Source organism: Hippoglossus stenolepis, chromosome 22, assembly GCF_022539355.2.
Source record: "Hippoglossus stenolepis isolate QCI-W04-F060 chromosome 22, HSTE1.2, whole genome shotgun sequence".
NCBI classification, from domain to species: domain Eukaryota; kingdom Metazoa; phylum Chordata; class Actinopteri; order Pleuronectiformes; family Pleuronectidae; genus Hippoglossus; species Hippoglossus stenolepis.
Window position 1 is genome coordinate 13780768 of NC_061504.1, and position 19475 is coordinate 13800242.

General features: G+C 44.1%; 1 protein-coding gene and 1 long non-coding RNA gene across 5 annotated transcripts in view; one reads left to right on the forward strand and one right to left on the reverse strand.

Annotated features, from left to right (window-relative positions):
* The window catches only part of anks1b (ankyrin repeat and sterile alpha motif domain containing 1B), a 162650-nt gene that overhangs the window by 1609 nt on the left and 141566 nt on the right, over nucleotides 1-19475 (reverse strand). For 2 of the 4 annotated variants that reach the window (XM_035147896.2, XM_035147898.1), the window contains 8 exons: nucleotides 13498-13605; nucleotides 12109-12312; nucleotides 10204-10329; nucleotides 6973-7044; nucleotides 5072-5158; nucleotides 4635-4772; nucleotides 4368-4535; nucleotides 780-871 (listed from right to left, as the gene is read on the reverse strand). In XM_035147896.2, coding sequence (XP_035003787.1) covers nucleotides 780-871; nucleotides 4368-4535; nucleotides 4635-4772; nucleotides 5072-5158; nucleotides 6973-7044; nucleotides 10204-10329; nucleotides 12109-12312; nucleotides 13498-13605 — 995 coding nt within the window. Of the gene's footprint in view, nucleotides 1-779; nucleotides 872-2025; nucleotides 2146-4367; nucleotides 4536-4634; nucleotides 4773-5071; nucleotides 5159-6972; nucleotides 7045-10203; nucleotides 10330-12108; nucleotides 12313-13497; nucleotides 13606-19475 lie in introns of all 4 variants that reach the window. The other 2 variants (XM_035147899.2, XM_035147897.2) reach the window with 2 other exon arrangements.
* LOC118101865 lies at nucleotides 246-7139 on the forward strand. Its single transcript, XR_004694598.2, has 3 exons — nucleotides 246-969; nucleotides 5985-6172; nucleotides 6801-7139. It is a non-coding gene; the product is annotated as an uncharacterized LOC118101865 (long non-coding RNA).

The window sequence follows — 19475 nt, forward strand, 5'->3', positions numbered from 1 at the left end:
AAAGAATCAAAAAGTTGAAATACATTCTGGTAGCCTGCTGGATGAACCAGTTTAAGTCAAAGTTAGACTGTGCTACATCACCTCTCCTCTTTGATTTTAAAAAAATGTTTAAAAGGTCAGAAGCTTCCTCCAGTCGTCATGTTCAGACAACATCCCTCAACACTGTCAGCTCCCTCACTCGGCTCAACACAGCTAAAACACTGTTATGGCTCTTAGCAGTTTTCTGGTTTATCTCTTTCAGGTTTGTCGGGGCAGTTGGACGAAGGGGCTGGAAAGTAAATAAAAGCGAGGGATGGAGGAAGGAGGAGGAGAGAGACGAGTCCAAAGGGTTACACCCATCGAGAGGAGGCAAAAACAAAAAGCAGCACAACCAACTGGTTGACCGCTGACTGACCGGCATACAGGAAGTGGAAAAAAGGAGCTGACCATTCCCCCCCTACAGGTGGAGACAGAAGTGCACCACACTCTGGGTTCAAAGGTCATGCGCCAGCCCTGCAGGCAGGAAGATTGGGCCAAAAAGGGGGAGAGCAAAATGAAAGAGACAAGGAAAAGAGAGAGACAGCGCAGCGCCAAACGTCATCATGCAGTGGACAGGCTCGGCTAATGGGGGCGGGGCGGGATGTTTTGTTTTTTATTTTTCAGCCGGTGAGGTGACACGGCGGCGTGCTTCGCTCGAGCCCGACTCCGGGGCGGGGCCCCGGTACAGGGCAACCTCTGAAAGGCACACACACACAGGAGTGGACAAGGCGGGTGTATGTTAGAAAATAGTGGTCTCGTACTTGGTGTTGACTCCTCTCTTGGCCTCCTGACCCGGCTCCACAATCCACGGCACGTTGGCGTGGCCCTTTTGGTCCATGGACGGCTGCTCCATCTGACAGACAAAGAGAGGGGACGTTACAGAAAAGGAAAAGAAGAAGAAGAAGCAAAGAAGTAGGACAAGAGAAAATTGACGTTTGGCACAATTTTAAGGTAAGGACAATTTTCCGATTCAATTTCATACTAATATCAGTGAGATAAAGTGGAATGAAAGAGAGGAGGATGTGATGCTGACAGTGATGTAGAGAGAAATAACTGACGTGAGAGACGACGACACAGTTTCTACAAAAAGCACATTAAAGATGCATCAAAGATGTTGGTGTCATTCGGCAATAAACTAACAGTCATGTTTCTTATCTTCTCTCAACACACTGCAACAGCAACAAAACCACCCAGAGTAATAATCCAGTTCAGTTTTCTCTCTTCACACACACACAACCACAACAAGGCCTAATAATCTTGTTATGAGGTTACAGGATTAAGGACAGACGCACACTTTTGATCCCACAGCTTCATCCTCACATGAAGCCAGTGACAGAAGATTGTCTGCCTCCAGAATAAATTCAATATCAACAGCCTCTGAATGATGTCATGAGGAGGGTCTGAGCATTAATGGAAGTAATGCTGCAGAGATTAAATCCAACGTGATCTACTTCTGCAAACAGCAACCTCAGTGACCCAAGCTGATGCAAAACACACTGTATGCAATGGAAGCCTGGTGCACATTTGAATCGTTTGCAGTCCAATCCTTTTCAGGACCCTTTAAAAACTCAACTGCCTTGAAGAAGATGAAGATGCTGTGAAGTAGTCGATTCGAGAATCACCCTCGAGTGCAATGTTATCTCACAAACCACAGACTGAAACAGTTGGTATCCATCGTCTTTCCCAAAGCTGTTTGTAGTTTTATTACACCGTGCTAGTTTTCGTATCGTTACGAATGAACAAATAAAACAGTAGCACTAAAGTTGAGGTCTTAACTTGATGATATATTAACCATAAAGGAAATAAGTGGGTTGGCTTTGTCACATCTGCCTTTTTTGAATAGTCATGTTACTAACTGTCGACATGGATATAAGACACAAATACTCACTGCAAACAGGACACACAGCGACTGAATAAAAGTCGACGCACTTACAGATGGTGCTTTCTCCTTGATCAAGAGAAAAGTCATGTGGAGATAAAGGATAAGAGAAGGAAAGCGTGGAGGACCTGTGACTGAGCTTTGTGAGGAACATGGAAGAGTCGAGGGGGAGGAAGAGAAGGGTGGACAGGAGGCCGGTGAGGGGTGTAAATATGGCCCAGTGACCAGCGGCTGGAGGGGGACATGACCTACAGGGGCAGAGGTCACACAGAGGTCAAATTGGGCCTGCGTGGTAACAACAAGAACAGCACGGCAAACCCACAACGATGACAAGAGTAGCTGCACGGCAACAACACTTCAAAACCACAGCAAAAACCCATGGCAACAACACGGTGGCAAAGTCATCGCCCCGGCAACAGCATCACTGAAACACAGCAAAACTCAAGCTAGACTATTCGCCACGTCACGCCACATTTATAGAGCAACTCCTGCATGGCAACAGCAAACTTACAAAACATCACTCTGCAGAAGCACCTTCACACGCCAGACGCCATAGTTCTGTCATGAAAAACTCTGCCGGTGAGTCGAAATAGCTTGTGGTTGCATTTCAGTTGTGTTAACGTGGCAACAAGCTATTTTCACACCACTGGCAAGATTTTTATTCACTTTAAGAAACAGAGGATAGTAAAAATAAATCTCATACTGTTAAGGTCAAGTATTTCAACGCCATTTTGAAGCTTCACTCAGATTACACCAACATGCCGACGCTGATCAAAGACAACAGTGTCCTATCAGACACGTTCACACTCATAAGGGGAAGGTTAAGTGGATGTTGAGGGAGATTTACAAGCAGATGTGCTCAGATAACACACACAGAACATAAAAATAATAATGAGCGGGCCGTGGAGAAACCGATACTTCTGGGCAGAAAAACAAAGCGGCGGTATTTTAAAGCACAAGGGCCGCGGAGGTGCTGCAGGATGGAGATTATGGCTGGCAGGTGGCAGGAATATTAAGTGTATTCTGCAGAAAGCCCTGCTGCACATCACAAGCCATCGACTGCACGCACGCAGAGGAAACGGTAATTAATGGTTAATGTGACTGTAGCCGAGTCAGCAGATTGTGTGTGCGCATGCCATCGTCCATCATCTCCGTAGGCACAGGACCACACGCGAGCTTTGCAAAGACACACACAAGGCACAGGAGTAGAGTGAACACACGCACAGACACTGCATGTCTCCTCACTTGCTCCAACTATAGAGAGTGAGACCGTTCCTCCCCTATCACCATCTCATTCTTCCATGACTCACAGTTTGTAAAGGGTCCAGACAACGCTGATAATAGCAGCGGGCGTAACTCTATACCGGGTCTGTTTGGACACACATGTGCCAGCCGATGCGTGTCAGGGGAGGAGGGAAGTGTGTGCAGACAGAGTGGGTTAGCGTGACTATTTTAAAGTTGTGTCTGGGTTAATGGAAGGTTGACAGGTTTGCAGATAGACTCTGTGACGCTGTGGCTGGAGGAGGCATGAAGACCAATTACTGCTGCACATATAGACACAACTTTATGATAGAATGTGGGAGAGATAACTGATGTCACAAAGCTAGTGCCGGGTAAGCAGTAATATTTTATTGGTGTCGACCATAAACGCGTCTCCTCCTCTTCCTCCTGTTGTACAAAAATTAAGCTAAAATATCTCTTTGGAGCACGGACGTGATCATGGTCCTGACGACACACGTGCTCGGAAAATGTATACGTTTTCATAGCATCGAGCAAATAATTAAAACCGAACGTGCAGGAAAAATGACCCACACTAAAGTCACAGAAAGACACTCCTAACTACAGCATTGTTGATTTAATGCACTTAAATGTCAATAAATTTATTTTCCAAACAAGTCTGTGGCGTCTTCCACACGACGATTCTTTATCTTCTTACATAAAAACTCACAAACAAGCAAACAGGCCTCATCTATCAGCCCCGTGTGTAAAAGACTGCAGGGACATTAAGACCTAAGAGAAGCTCAACAGATCAAATATCCACCTACATTACTACACTGCCACAGTCTCCTGGGCCAAGACTCTCACTCACACCAAACACAAGCATCTCAGGATAATCCCAGCAAACCAAACAAGAGTTAAGAATGATGTAAAATGATGTGAATGAGAAGGGATGAGAGACTGTGACGAATCAGAGCAGGGGGATGAGGTTTATGGACAGATTCCAGTGGAGATGGGATGCTGGTTAGGATTAGTTCCAAGCAGTTATAGAAAAGCTAAGTTTTAATCCAAGAGTTTAGAGTTGAGCAGTGAAATGAAGGTGAAAATCCATCGCAAAATATATTCTTTATAACAATAAGTTGATCATGAAATGGAGATCCAGTTCAAAACCACCTGGGTTTGCTGACGTGAATTTGACTTTTGGATGGATTTTGATGGATTTTCCCTTCAGGTGAGCGGCTGTGATGCTTACAGATTTGCGGATGTTGACGCGGGGCTTGGGGACAGGTTTGTTGGGCTTGCTGTCGAAGCTCTCGGGCAGCGTGGACGACCCGTGGCCACTCTTTCTGGCCTGCAGAGCCAGCTGGTAGGCCACCTCGAAGGCCTGGCCGAGTGTCAGGATGATCTCATACGCCAGGTTCTGACAAGAGGAGGCCAAAGCAAACAGCGATAAGAACATAACAAACTTAATGAGTTTGATATCCGTCTGTAAACACAAAGGCCCAGTGTCGGTACTGACCACATCAAAAGCAGTGAAGACGTGGCAGTAGTGGTGACTGGACTTGAGGTCTTTGGTAATGTAGGCGAACGTGGACAGATCCTCTGGATCCTGAGCCGCACACGAGATGTTACGAATCTCGTGCTCTGCGATGATATTCTACAAGAGGAAGAAAGAATTAGATCGATGATAGTCTATCAAGCTAGATGATAAAAGAAGTTCTGTGTCTTTCACTCTCTGAATGTGTTTGTTTTTCAAAAGGTTTAACCTGAGCCAGGCCATAAGACAATGATGGCAAGCCTCACGTTGTTAAAATACGTTATTTAAGTACTTTGTTTTTGAATCCACTGGTATCGGATTGGTACTGGGTGTCAGGAAGGGGAAACTGGAATCAGGAAGGGAGTGGAAGCCTGACCTTTAATGTGTTATTTAGAGGCGTCGCACAAAGTGAACAATACCTTATTTGTGGCGTCGATGAACTTCACTCCTTTGTAGGACACGGAGAGTACGATGGTCGGCACTTTCTTCATCTGTTCTGTCGACTTCTTGGAGTGCACACATAATGAAAGAGAGACAGAGAGAGACAGAAGGAGGAGAGAGGCACAAATGACTTTTGACGGATTTCACACACAAATGACAAAAAATAGGAATCAGTCACAGGATTGAGCTTTTTTTACAATCCAATTAAAACTAGTCCCAACTTAATGAAATTCTGTCGGTGAAATCTCCAGTGAATTAAAGAACCTTTTAGTTTTATACGAGACTTAATCCACGTGTTAGAAGCTGCCTCAGGTCTACGAGCAATATGAAAAAAACAGGAAGTTGAATGAATAAAAGAAGCTTGAGGTAAATGAGCAAATTCAACATTCAGTCAATTACCAGTTAATTCAAATCATCCCTAAAGGTCGAGGGTTGTTTTCAGCCTCATAAAAAAATCAACTGCTCCTGGATTACATTTCTAAAATCCAATCGGCTGCAGCTCCACAAATCCAATAAGGCTGTGAGCTGTTAAACCATATCAGATATCGCATATCTCTACTCGTTCCTTTTAATTACATACTGGTACTTTAACGCGTCTCTATTACCTACATCTGAAGTCAGTCATTATTCAGCGAGAAGAAACGTGTGATTTACAGCCTTGTCAGCCTACCCCTCCTCGCTGTCGTTCTACCTGCCACTAGCTTTAATATATTCAAAGAAGTAGATGTGAGATGAGTCCCTTTCCCACAATCTTCCGCCTGTCATCTCCATCTCTGAGTATCCACTTTTCTATCATACTCTGTCCTCCTCTTCTCCTGCTGTCGAAATCGACTCGCTCCTGTGCTTCATATCTGTGTCATGTCTTTGTTCTGTTCTCTCCCTCCTTCTCAGTGTGTTGCTGCCGCAGTTCGGCCCTGTCAGAATCAGGTAGTGCCGGAAAGCTGACAAAGGCAGCGCTGCCCGGCTTCGCTGGCAGCCAGCGGCTGTGAAGTTGGGATTTAAACATCCGCATCTACCTCCACAGCGGAGGCAAAGAGTGACAGATGAAAGCGGCGAAGCCGGGAACGAGGGGCGAGCAGGTGAGAGCTGAAGGAAGGTTCACACGGTAAAACACGCCGGAAATATATGATGTGAATTTCACTTAATTACACAACCTTGGTGAAAGAACGAAAGATGCCCTCTGATGTGGCAACAGAAACATGGAGACAGAAGAGGGAGGAGGGGAGAGAAGGAGAAAGCTTTGCTCAGGAATATTACAGCTTATCTTCACACTGCAGCAGCTCGGGATGAAGACGAGAGATATGAACTGAGCGCCAGAGGAGAGAAGGAGTCAATGTTTCAGTGAGACACAAAAATTAAGAAGGAAGCTGGAAGAGGAGACATGGATCTAAAGCGACAGATAACGGAAGTGAGTGATGGAGGAGGGCAAGTGAAGAGTGAACAATACACTTCAAGGTGATTTAAGGTAAAAGAGGTACAGAGCCTCCCAGGCAAGGATATTAAAAATAAATCCCTCAATACACTTAATCCACAGTCATGATATTTTAAATTTGTTTAAGTTCTAGAAAGTGTGAAGGCGCTGAGACTGTGAGACGTTGTCCCAGATTTAAAGGTCCAGGAAGGTTTTTTTATCCAGGTGCTTGACTTGAGAATAGTTATACTGAAAATAAAGGATCATAATTTAATAAAACTTCTTCTTTCTTTCAGATTGTGTTGCCAGATGTCGGCAGTAAACCTGAGGAGTGAAGTAATAACAGTACCAACGATACCAGATGGCCAAATCTACGCAAAATATAACCCACGTTGTAATAAATAGAATTATCCCACATGACTTAAATGAAGTCTGTCACAGCAGCAGCAGAAGTTAAATGTGCTTTACCCTCATTTTGGCACAAGCATCTTGTGTTGACTCTGTCCCTCTCAGCTCCTTCACCAGCATGGAACCCAGGTACTGTGGAAAAACACAAACACACATGATTATAAATACACAGGGTTTGTATTTGTATCTCAGTGTCTGTTTATATCCATAAAACTTATTTCTCCTCAGCATTGTTCAGCTTCAAACTTTGTTTCCAGTTCTAGTTTGAGAAGTTTGACAAGTCTTCTTTCCTCTGTAACTGAATCAGCTGGGGTTTGTTCACAGACTACGATCGATGCTGAAATTTGAACTGCAGCTGAGCCTGTGTCCTCTGTCCTCTCACAGACGAATCCCACCAACATTCAGTTCTCCCAATGAGTTTAAATGGAAATGATGGGGCTGCCACAGCTTCTAGCAGTGGTCGATTATGATCAAATGGTCTGAGCGTCACTGGCTAATGATCAGCGAGCAAAGCTGCAGCTGAATGTTAAACCAAGAGAAGGACACTGAAGCACCACTGCTGACTGGTGGCAGCTTTTTTTAAGCAGCAATGTCTCTCCTGATAACCAGCGGCACCAGTTGTCCTAGATCCACAAACCTCACCTCAGTCTACAGACACTTTTATACAGATGTCCTACTATTCTGCCTTTAATATGACCCCTCTCTTTTCTGTCTTTGCTTGTTTGGACTGAACCAAAAAGAGCCTTCATATTGCCGCCCTGTGTTGTGATATCATATTGTGGGTGTGTGTGGCAGATAAGAACTACAGATTCATACAGAGGATACGGCCAACTGCTTAGTATCTGTTCAAAACACACACTCTTACCTCAGAAGAAGAGATTTATAATCATTTTTAAATATAGCTGAATTATGTTTGTTGACTTAGTGTAAGGGTTATTTATCATCTTTATTAAATTAACTTTAACTACATTCATTCTGTGACAAACACTCTATTATTTCTGATATTGCAAGTACTTAATGAACACTGTGTTTACGTCTGGCCACTTTAAATGCGAGCGCACACACACACAGCAGTGATTAGATCAACCTTGAGCCTCCCGGAGGAACATTAACACCTTCTGCTTGGACACGACTCTGCGGTCAGGTTCAGCCTCTAACAACGTAGTATCTGATTTAATAAAGAAGCTACTAATAGTGGCGGTGTTTTACAGGGACAGTGTTTATGTCGACATTAGAGCACCTAATGGTTGTGACATTCACCCCCTCGCTCCGCCCTTCCAGCCTAATCCCCTGAAGTGGAACTCCAACAAGGCTTTTAGTGAATTAGAGGAGAAATATTTACAGCCTCTTTTATCTCATCTGAGTCAACGACGCCAAAATCAAGTATCAGAGGATTGAACGTGGACCTCAGCGGATTTATCTCTGCTCTGATTAGCAATACATTTTCCGGAGCCTTTTGGGCAAATTGCTCTGTGTGGTGAATTACGTCTTATGCAGCACAAACCCTGACTTTCAGTGAGCGAGCCACATTATGCACAACACACCAGCTGCTGTCTCATCTGCCTCTGGGGGCAGTTACTGTTGGTTTACGCAAACGCACAAACATTTTCGACTAATCCCAATTTAGCAAATGTGTCTCCTGCTTTGTGAGAATGGTGCTTTGAGGTACAAGCTAATATTAGCATTCTGATGGGACCACAGTGACTATGCTAAGATGCTGCTTGGAAGATATGTCTGAGTATATGTCCACCATCTTAGTTTAGTGTGTTAAAATACAAACCAAAGCTGACAGCAAAGTTTATCCTCTGGGGACCATAAATGTCTGTATGCCGGTTTGTACTGACCCAGTTATCCCCATGACACCATTGATATCTGCACCAAATAACATGGTGACCTGTCCTTCAGTAGATTACACAAAGATGTAAAAAGTGTTTCTGACATTTTCTTCTGCCACCAATTCCCCAGGAAATGATTCATGGATCTTGATGAAAAGAATCTGGCATATGTAGGGGACTGATATCTATGAGTGTATTCCATTTGGTGTAGCTGGATGGAAATTAAGGTAATTTATGCACGTTACTGAGAGCTATACTAGTGTTTATATCACTTTTCCTTATATGTTATGCCATTTTCTGAAGGTGGTTATGACGTTAGAATCTCTGCAGCCTAAATTACCTTTTGAAATTACTTCAGTTAATATGTTCTAACTCTTGTTGTAAACCCGACATAATAAAGTTACAGTGTCATGAAAACGCGAGCGGTGCTGATACACCCTGTATTCTGTCCTTTTGGCTTATTACCACCCTCTTCTCTCTATTAACACAAACACAATCCACTCCTCTCTTTCCTCTCTGCCTCTCATCACTGTCTCATCCATCTCATTTATCCCCCCCCCCACTCCCTCCGTCTTGCGTCAGCTTGCCAACATTCACACCGAGCGCTCGGCCTCCCGCTCCGTTCTGGCTCCAGCTCATTTATCTCACTTTCGGAGCTTTCTGGAGCCCGTTGTCCTGGGACGGCGAGTGTTGGAGGCGTCGTCATGAATGGCTCCGTCCTTCTTTTCCCTCGGTGGCCCGCTCATTGTGCGTTCCCCTCCTTTCTACCTCAAACACGGTGCCTGTATAGTTGTGCTGTAAAAACCCCAGTGGTCCAAACGGATGCTATCCCTCTTCAGATGTGAGAAAACAAAGACGAGGGGATTGTTGACTATTTCTTCACTGCCTCCATCTTGTCTTTTCCTGTTTTCATTCTTTTTTTAATACAGCATCACTTTTAATTTCTCCTCTCGCCGAGCTGTTAGTTCAAACTTGAAATTCCATCTTCCTGCAGCCAACTTTCCCTCTTACTCAATCATCCCTATCAACCAGAACCAATAAGAATCTGCATGTCTGAAACACCCAATAAGGTTCAGGCTCAATGTTTCTGAGAGCCAATAGTATGTCAGTTTGCTTTTCTGCAGCTCTGAGTAACTGATCATTGCAGTTGGGCCGCTGAGCGCGTGAACCAATCAAAGGGAACAAGGCTGTAGTCATGGTAACATACATATATAACATCCTTTATGTAACTGGCAAAGGTCTAAATATACCAAAGTGCTGAGAATGACTAAGAGCAGTGCTGAGTGAGAAGCTGAGGGTCATTGGTGAACAACATTACTACCTCCAGTGCGTATGAGTGGCATGTGAGTTCAAATGATTGAAAGATGATTGATGATTAATAATTAAGGTGTAATAATTGATATTTCTAACACACACAGTTACAGATATAATGGAGAAGTGAAGGGGTTGGACTCACGTAGGCTTCGTAGTCGCAGGACTGGAAGATGAGCTTCTCGGGATGATGCTGCCAGTACTGAACCGGGGTGGACGAGGTGGCCTCGTTTGGTGGACGCAACGTGATTGGCTCGCACCACTCGCCTGCCTGAAACAACAACCAATTGCACGTTAGGACGCAAGCTGAATCGCACAAGATTAAAAAGGAGGGGACTGGACACGGAGGCTTGTGCTAAGTATCTGATATTTACACAACTTGTTGGCCTGAGTTGAAGTTCCTAATGTCACAGCTTTCCTCGCTGAACATGAACACGCCTTCAAAGGGACACGCTTCAAAGAACATCCGAGAGGGAAATTAAATGTGGATGAATTATGCTCAGCTTTTAAATGTTTCTTTAAGACTCTTTGCTGCGGCTCACCGCTCGTTCACCCAGCGAGCTTTCAACTTCCAAACAAAGGAAATACCTCAATCCAATCTGCATACCTCTTAAATATCTGTGGATAACAATTAAGTTTGTTTTATGGCCTTTCATTCTCTGGTAAATGAAAGCAGATGGTTTTGTGTGAGGAGGTATTCACGCATGCTGCGCCAAAGTCTGCGTGTTTGTGCGTCGGCCCACATCTGATTGCTTGTGTTTCTAATCCCCTTCAGAAAGTTGCTGAGGGACTTTGAGGTGAGACCTTACGAGTCAGATTCGAATATGTCAGATAAACAGCTTCGGGGATAAGTGTTTACAAACGGGCATCGGCCAAATCTTTGCTGAACTCCTCCAGCTTAACAATATTACACAGGAGCTCAAACCAAACGTTTCAGAACATTAGAGCAAGTCCATGTTTTCAAGTTATAACCCAAATTTTAAAATGACCCTGAATATGAGCAGAATACGTCTCCTCTGAGTCAGAAAACGTGTTTTCTAAAAAAGAAAAAGGAAACAGAGAGATCAGGTGATTAGGGAAGAGCCGGCGGCAGGAACATTGGAAGTGTTGACAGTCAGAGAAGAAGGGTACTGAAACTAATAGTTATTTCTCTCTTCTGACAAAGCTGAGTCATCAGAGCCACTTCAGCGTGGCGTTGTATCTGGAAACAGGGGAAACACTGTGACACACACACACACACACTTGAGAGATGAAGCAGGATCACCATAAGTGTGTGATAATCTGCGCTGATACAGAGACTCACACAGAGACACAAAAAGACCCTAATCATATCGAATCAAAACACAGCTGCTGCCTCGGATGTGTGCGCACGTGCACGTGCGTATGCGACAGTCGTTGTGCTGCTGTTGATTGGAGGTTGTACAATTGTAATTTTGCATTTGGCTGGAGAGTTGAGACGCTTATTTGGAAAAGTTTCTTGTTTGTGCAGAACTATGAAGAATTAGATGTTTTGATGAAAATGTTAAAAAAGGCTTTTTATCGACAATGACGACCAGTGTGCGAGTATTTAGAGACATAAACATTTATTTCCTCCGGCAGGAGATTGCAGCGTATTACATTTGTACGCAGGCCAAAATAATCAGTGCACATCTACCACTGAACTGTGGTAATCATCAAAGTTTCAGGCATAAATTTCCTGTTTTCTTTACTCTCAAAATGTAAGCGAGCTCTTTCTGCTGCAGGTAATAAATCTGGACTTTCAACCAAAACAGGCAGATGAAACACTTTTGGTTGGAATCTTGTCTCTTAACCGATGATTACAAATGAATTGTAATAATCTAGAATAACCCTTGAATGAATATGACTAAAAATCGGATTTTAATATTTTGTTAGATTAAAGCAAAGAGGAAAGTTTGGTTCTTTGTTAGAAGGATCAGGATATTTTACTGAATGTATTATCAGTAAATGATGATTCATCCAGCCAGGTGAGTGTCTCTATGACCATTCATACTCTCCTCTCTCCATTCATCCCTCCATCCCCCTTCCTCACCATGCTGACTTGGGCCATCTGTCGCTCCAGCTTGGATCGCGGCACGTCCTCGAAGTAGTTGTCGTTGCTGCGCTGTCTGCGCCGGGCGTCCGCCTGCATGATGAGGTGCTGCACGTCTAGAGATCCGCCCGGGACCCCCGCCGTGTACGCCGCCTGGCCCACCGACGGGCTGAGCTGGGGAGGAGTGTGGTTCCCGCCGGGCTCCTGGGACAGAAGAGAGAGAGAGGGTTCATTCATCATCTCATAATGTGCTGTGTCACTGCTGCAAGTACAATAAGTAGGGCAATTGCATTCAGTGTACGCGGTGAGATTTCTCCAGTGCTGCCGCTGTGAACCAGTGCCTAACATTGTTTTGCTCTGAGGCAAAGACGCTCCTGTACCCAGACGCTCTCAGTGGGACCATCAGGGTCTTTGAGCACAGCACCGAAGCTTCTCCTCGTCCCTGTTAAGTCACTTTAAGCAAAAGCATCGGGTTGATGCTTTGAGTGGAAAAGGGTGTTTAACAGGTTTTTATAGGCGAGCGGAGTCTAAATTTCCCAGAAGAATTAGGACTTTCATATGTTTTAATGGTGTAATGGTCTTACACATTAGAAGGTCACTGATTTCTCTTGGGAGACGTTTCACTTTCAGTTGATTACATGTGAGCAGACTGGATGGAAGAGGATTTCTCTTTCTACTTTCTTTATTTTGTGGAAGCTGAAGCGTTTCCAACTTCTCTCCTCAGTCCTCATCCTGAGCTTCGTTCTGTTCACTCAACCCTTTCTGCCCTAATGCACTCAGCTGTCCGCTACTGTTTGTACTGTATTACTGAGTAAACACAGCCCTGAGCTCACTCACTGGGAGGAATCGCTTTACCCTGGACTCGGCTCTTCAATAAAATCTTAAAATACCATACTCATATTTCATAACTACTATACAATGACATTTTTCATAACTGCAAAATAATGCTGCTCAAAGTCTCAGTCTATTTTAGTAAAATGTCTCCAGGAAGAGGAGAGTTTTCGCTTATTTTCTGGCCAAACACAAAACTTTAATCCTCACACGGACATGTTGTGACACAGTGAAATAAGCAGAATCCACCAGTCAGACACACATTTGATTCACTTGGCTTAACAGCGCAAAGAGCCAGAGACTATCATGTGGCACATTATAGAGCGGCACTGATGGGAGATGGAAACCAGCTCCTTGTGATTAGTATCCCCGGGAAAAAAAATGGCGGAGAGGAAGCTGCAGTGTGTCTGCCATTTTGTGCCTGCCTGAGAGATTTGGGGAATCAGTGGGGTGGTAACAGCCGTGTTTCCCTCAGAGAAAAATATCTGCCATGAATCCATAATAACTTGTGATGTTAACGTGGTTCATACAACGTCCTGCTCACTGAGACGCACTCACCCTGAGGGAGATGGCCCGCGGAGGTTTCTGTGGGGTTTCTTCGTGTAGCCGGTCCCCCAACGAGGCCAAGATGCGTTTTCTGTGTCCGATGAGATTGATCTTCAACACCTGAACAAAAAAAACACAGATATAAGATGACAGTTAAATAAAGGTTTAAATAACACGTAGCTTATTCTACATGTATTGTGCATGAAGATCAAAAAGAGCGTCAAAGGGAAAAGCACAGGGGTCGTTACAGAAAGACGGATTCAATTAATTTATGCTCATTTTGTAATTTATGACTTTGTTCTTTCATTTCATCCAAATGAATAATAAATCGATTTCTCCTGACCCAGCAAAGTATCAGTGTAAATCAGAGCTGGACACTTTTGGACTCAAGTCAAACGTGAGTCACAAAAAATAAGGACACGAGACTTTGACTTTGTCACATTCTCAACCTTAAAATCCAGGAACATAAAAGATCCCAACAGGCAGCTTCACATTAGCTGCATCCATTTCACATTCACTAAAATATGCTTGTTGCCTTTTCTTATCAAGCTTTTGATGAATATAGTTTGTCACATCTTAAAACATTATTTTTGGTGGTGAAAAGCACTTTTAGTTTGTTGAGGAATAAGAAATGATTGAGATTAGTTTTCCGTTCAAAGGAGGAAACACATTGCTCAATATTACAGCTCACAACCACATTTTAAGCGTCATTATTATAACTCAAACAGAAATGTTCATAAGTACAAGTTGAGCTTTAGACAGTTTTCTCCTGCCTCCAGTCTTCATGCCAGCTAAGCTCCATGCTCCACATTTTGTGTACAGACATGAAAGCTCTCTTCGTTTTCACATCCCTCAGCAAGAGAGTGAATAAGCACATTTTTAAATTGTCATACTGCTCCTACAAAAGAACTCTGAGTGATAAAAATCACAAATCCCAATAACAAACCAAGTAAATGCAGTTTTTTCCAAAGGTAATTTTCTGATAAAACATTGTTCCCGGGGGGGTTTACTGAGAGTTTTTTCCCCACTCGTAGCCATTAAAATACAAATTCTACAAAATGAGAATGTGGAAAAATTGGTAACAGTCTATTGATTGTGCCCGGGAGCTCATTACACAAGCACGAACACAAACACACTCAGGACTCCAGTGAAAGAATTCTTTCTTTCTCTGGTCGCCAGGCGTCCGCTGACTGTGCCAGTTACTGCGTTTTCTAAAGAGACGAGCTGCAGCATATAGGAGGACGTCTGCAGGGACGTCTGCCCTCGATGTCACCGGAGCGTCAGTGTACAACAAACCGCCGGCCGGCCTGACGGAGCTGCCTCTCTCTCCTCTGGAGCATGAGAGAACCGTTGTGTGTTTGTGTTCGTCTTCTGGGCCAAAAGGTGGTAATTAGCCTGGATGTGAGGCCTTGCTGCGAGTCTAATGATCCTCCCGACAGTCTTTCTGTGAGTCGGTGCAAACACACAACACACACACACACACACACAACACACACACAAACACTTCATCATCTCCTGCACTAATTACTGCTCTACATCTGCTGGAGAAAACACAGAGAGGAGCTGGATGCACATGCTCTGGTTTTATGTGCAGATAAACCTGAACGCACAAACCCAACATAAATAAAACAGACCTCTGCATAGTGAATTGAGTTTATATGCAAAGTGCATGGAAACAACTCGGGTGTAATCTGTCAAGTAAGCACAAAAATGTCAAAACGCTTCCACTCGTTTCTTATTTTCACTTCATTTTCGAGCATTAAATAACGGAAATAGGAGATTTTGGATATTAGCCGTTAACGGGTTAAACTCCTTCCGGCTCCGCTCCTCTCTGCTCAGAGACAATGTGTCTTAATTGTTAAATTTAGACGGATCAAAGGGAAACGGAGCGGAGCTGGGACTCGAGTCTAGTGAAACTAATTGGCGTATTACGACCACCCCCTGCTCCCTCCACCACTTTTTACTCACTCGTCTCTCCTCTCCTGCTCCTCCTCTCTGGATTCCACAGCCCCTCTCTCTCACTCTCTCTTTATGGACACACGATATCAGAGACGCTACAGCTTCTGTGTCTTTCTACTAGAGACGACACTGGAAACTCACTGAGTTCGGTGCATTACAATCATGTGATTTCATCTTTTCTCAGGTTTTGAGGATGTGACGCACTTCTCCACCAGTTAAAAGATGGTTATGGACATTCTTAAAATATCCAAACGGATTATTTCTATCAGGCGACATCACCGTACTCGTGAGTCATTGTCAGGATTTTAACTTGGATATTGTTTCCAGTGCAGTTTAGTAAATTTAGACAATAGTCAACAGGAAATGATCAAGAAACGTCTAATTGTTTGTAGATTCTTAAGAAAAATGCAAAAACGTTTTGAGTTCTAGCTTCATCTAGAGATTCAAGAAATTTGGCATCTCCACTAGAGCCAAGTGTTGGAATGAGCCTTGGTATCTGCGTTAATGTCTGCAGATAGGAAAACCTTTATTTTACAGAATAAACATATTAAATACTTTGTTATATTTGTATTTTCTTTTCCTTTATAGTGATTTATAATTAAGTTTCTGGTTAAATGGTCAAATATCAGCCTCAACTATACATTTCTTTGTCATAAGAGCTTCATAACAACATCTTAGGAATCATTGTCGATTTATTTAAAAGATTTATGTTGAAATATTCTCCTGAGGGAGCGAAGGCGTAACACCGGTCCTCACACTGCTGTGTCATCACATAGATACAAATATATACACACACACTTGCACCATTAAAAGCACAGAGCGGAGCTGTGTGTGCTTCAGTGTGTTACACTTTATGTAACAGCATCTGCTTCAACTACAGTAGGAGCCTCAACCTCAGCCTGAAGTTCAACCGTCACCATGGCAACACTGAGCCGCAGCAGCCCACACTCACTCATCCAAAAAATATATACACGCAAACTGTATATCTGTGCAGATACCTGCACGTGGACGTGTACTCACATGTGCACGAGCAGCTCCAACAGCTGTTTCTCAGCCTGCTGAGAAGATTGTATCGAACGCAACACGACGACTATTGTAAAAAATATTTCACTCTCTGATGCTTCACTTCATCTTCCCATCTGCGTTTCAATTACAATCACAGCAGCAGAGCTCACGCAGCATGCACCTGGAGGATTCTTCTTATATTTAGTGATCTTTATCAGGGTTATTGTTCATAATAGCATTTTCAGATATTCAAATTTAACAAAAACAACACTAATCTGAAGGTATAATCGGTAGTTTCTCAAATACTTTGTTGAAATCCCCCTTATGTGCTGATAGCGATCAATAAATAAAGAGTAAAGAAAAACAAGCCGGTGTCTGTGGCCCTCGCATCGTTTCACTGAGACATGTGAAATGATTGGCTGGCGTATCCGTCACACCTCATTATTCACCTTTAGTCGAAATAAGTTGTCTTTGGTGAAGTCTTAAAATACGCTCTTTATTCTCGTCGTGTTTGCTGACCCAGTTTGTGACGAGCGTTTTCAGCTTCAAACCACAGAAACATCTATTTAACACAACCAGTTCAACCAGAATGAAGGAACATCAGTGTCTCTCCCTCCTGGAGAAGCACAAAGCTTTTCCATGTATTTCTGCATCGCGCTCTTCGCATTAGAAATAGATGGAACTAGAAGGGCGCTGGGAAAACGCCCTTTCTCGCCACGATAAAGAAAAAGAAAAAAATCCTAGATCTGCTTCAGAATGTTATTGATTCTTCTTTGGGTCATTTCCCAACTCACAACTGCATTTCATGGAAATCAGTAGGTTTTGAGAAAATCCTGCAGATTTATAACAAAGTGAGTGTAAACTCTTCTTCCTGCCTCCCTGTGTCTGCTCCGTATCACTCAGCAGATTATTCAATGACGCTTTCTTATCCTCTGGTCTTTGAGCGCAGCAGTGTGAAGTGATTTGTGGAACTGTTTGCCTCCAGTGTTTGGACGTGCTGCTGTGTTTGTGTCTTTTGTGTGTGTGTGTGTGTGTGTGTGTGTGTGTGTGTGTGTGTGTGTGTGTGTGTGTGTGTGTGTGTGTGTGTGTGTGTGTGTGCCGATCAATGCACTAATCCTTTTAACAGTCCCGTTAGCCCAGACTGAACGGGCTTGATTAACGGATTAGCCGCCACACGGAGCTGCGCTCTCTCTCCCGGCCGTCTCCTCTCTGAAGCCCGCTGTCACTTCAGTACGAAAATTAAACCATGAAAAATGACGATCTGATTCTTCGCCGGTCGTCACGTCGACTCTTCCACCTTCGAGTTTTTCAACTTGATGTTTTGAGTCATGAAAAGAGAAACATGTCCCTGGAGAGTTGAGAAACTTTCACCTGCCGCCAAAAAGAGAAATCCTGTTTTCTGCTGAATCATTTCCTTCAACTTCCCAGAAAACGACCGGCTCTAAATTAAGAAGGGAAACCACATAATGAGGACAGCTGCAGCGGCCGCTGCAATAATAAGGGTTAAGTGGAGAGGGTCGGTGATGGAGGACATTAAGGACGACCTCCCTCCGTCAGGACACTGGGGACAAAAAGCCTTTTCTCTGCTTCCTACTGGAGGGGAGATTGGAGGCTGGTCGGGTCACTGGAGCGTGAAACCCATTGAGGGACGCGACAGTCCGGTCACTGTCTGTGCTCGAGCTGGCGCACAGTTTTAATGATGGGGACGGAACGGAGTGAAAACACTTTCATTAATCTCTGTGCTTCTGTTTAATCGACGCTGACTCGTTTAAATATCCCTCTCGTCCCGTTTCCTTCCCCTCCTGTTCGCTCTCCGTCCATACTCCCCTGACCTGAAATCACTGCTCATCATCTGCTCGCACACGTCTCTCCTCCGTCCTTCTTTCCACTCCGCTCCCCCTCTTTTATCCAGATGACAGAGGGAGAGAACAAATAGTGTGTTAGTGATTGGGCCTAATAAAAGACGACGCTCCGCAGTGAGAAGACTTTCTTCTGTTCGGCCTTAGCAACGGCCTGTGATTGGTCCCTCTTTTGTTTGTTGGCTTTCTCCTCGCGTATCTACCGTCTCCAGGCTCGTGTCAATATGACCGATCGCCTCTCTCCCCTGCAGACGATGAGGGCGTGACCTCAGCGGTATCAACAGACCCCCCCACGGCCCCTCGGGCGGCGTCCGCTAATGGTGCGATCGGGGGGTCCAGCACCACCCGCCCCCGCCGACACATCAAAGAAACCTGGATTGATTTTTCCACAGCTCAGAATCACTGGAGTGAGGTTACTTAAACGGCCCGGGTCAGAATACATTACAGCCCAACTCAATGGTTGTATTGATCGGCACATACCCTGAATCCTCAGAGGCTTGAGAACGCCGGCGCGGCCGCCACTGAGGACGCAGGAGTCACGTCCTCTAGAATATATTTCTCTCTTCTATGAGATTTGTACTACATTCACACCAACAGACTCTGGATCGTCTGTGTTTGTGAATGTGAGGCTGAATGGTTCTTTCTCTATGTATGTTCCCACAGCTGGGTCCAGACTTTCTCAGATTTGTTACAGAGGCAGCTGGAGATTCTCCACTCAGACGCGTTAACAACACAGAAATACCATTAAAGGAAAAGGATATAGATAATGAAAGCATGGATGAATGTTTCTGTCATTTGGACTAAAAACTTAAATGTATAAAAATAGAGTCTTGAGTCTATGAAAACAGTTTTCTCCTGGTTTGAGGCAGCAAACGTTCAGCGTCAGAGTTTAAGAATGAAGTTATAAAGTAGTGGACACAGACCAGGAGCCAAATCTCGACAGTTAAGTATGTGGTGGTCAATGACGCTATTATGGCCGCCACTAATCTGTTGATGTACGGGAAACACTGTGAGAAATGAAAAATATTTTCAGGTCATTATGACACTGTGGTTAGAGAAGTTAGACTGTGGCCGGCGACCACAATGACAAATGACAAGCTGCAGCTTCCAAGACTTCATGGTCAGGATTCTGATTCGGTTTCAAGACTGTGTTTCCCAAAATGGAAA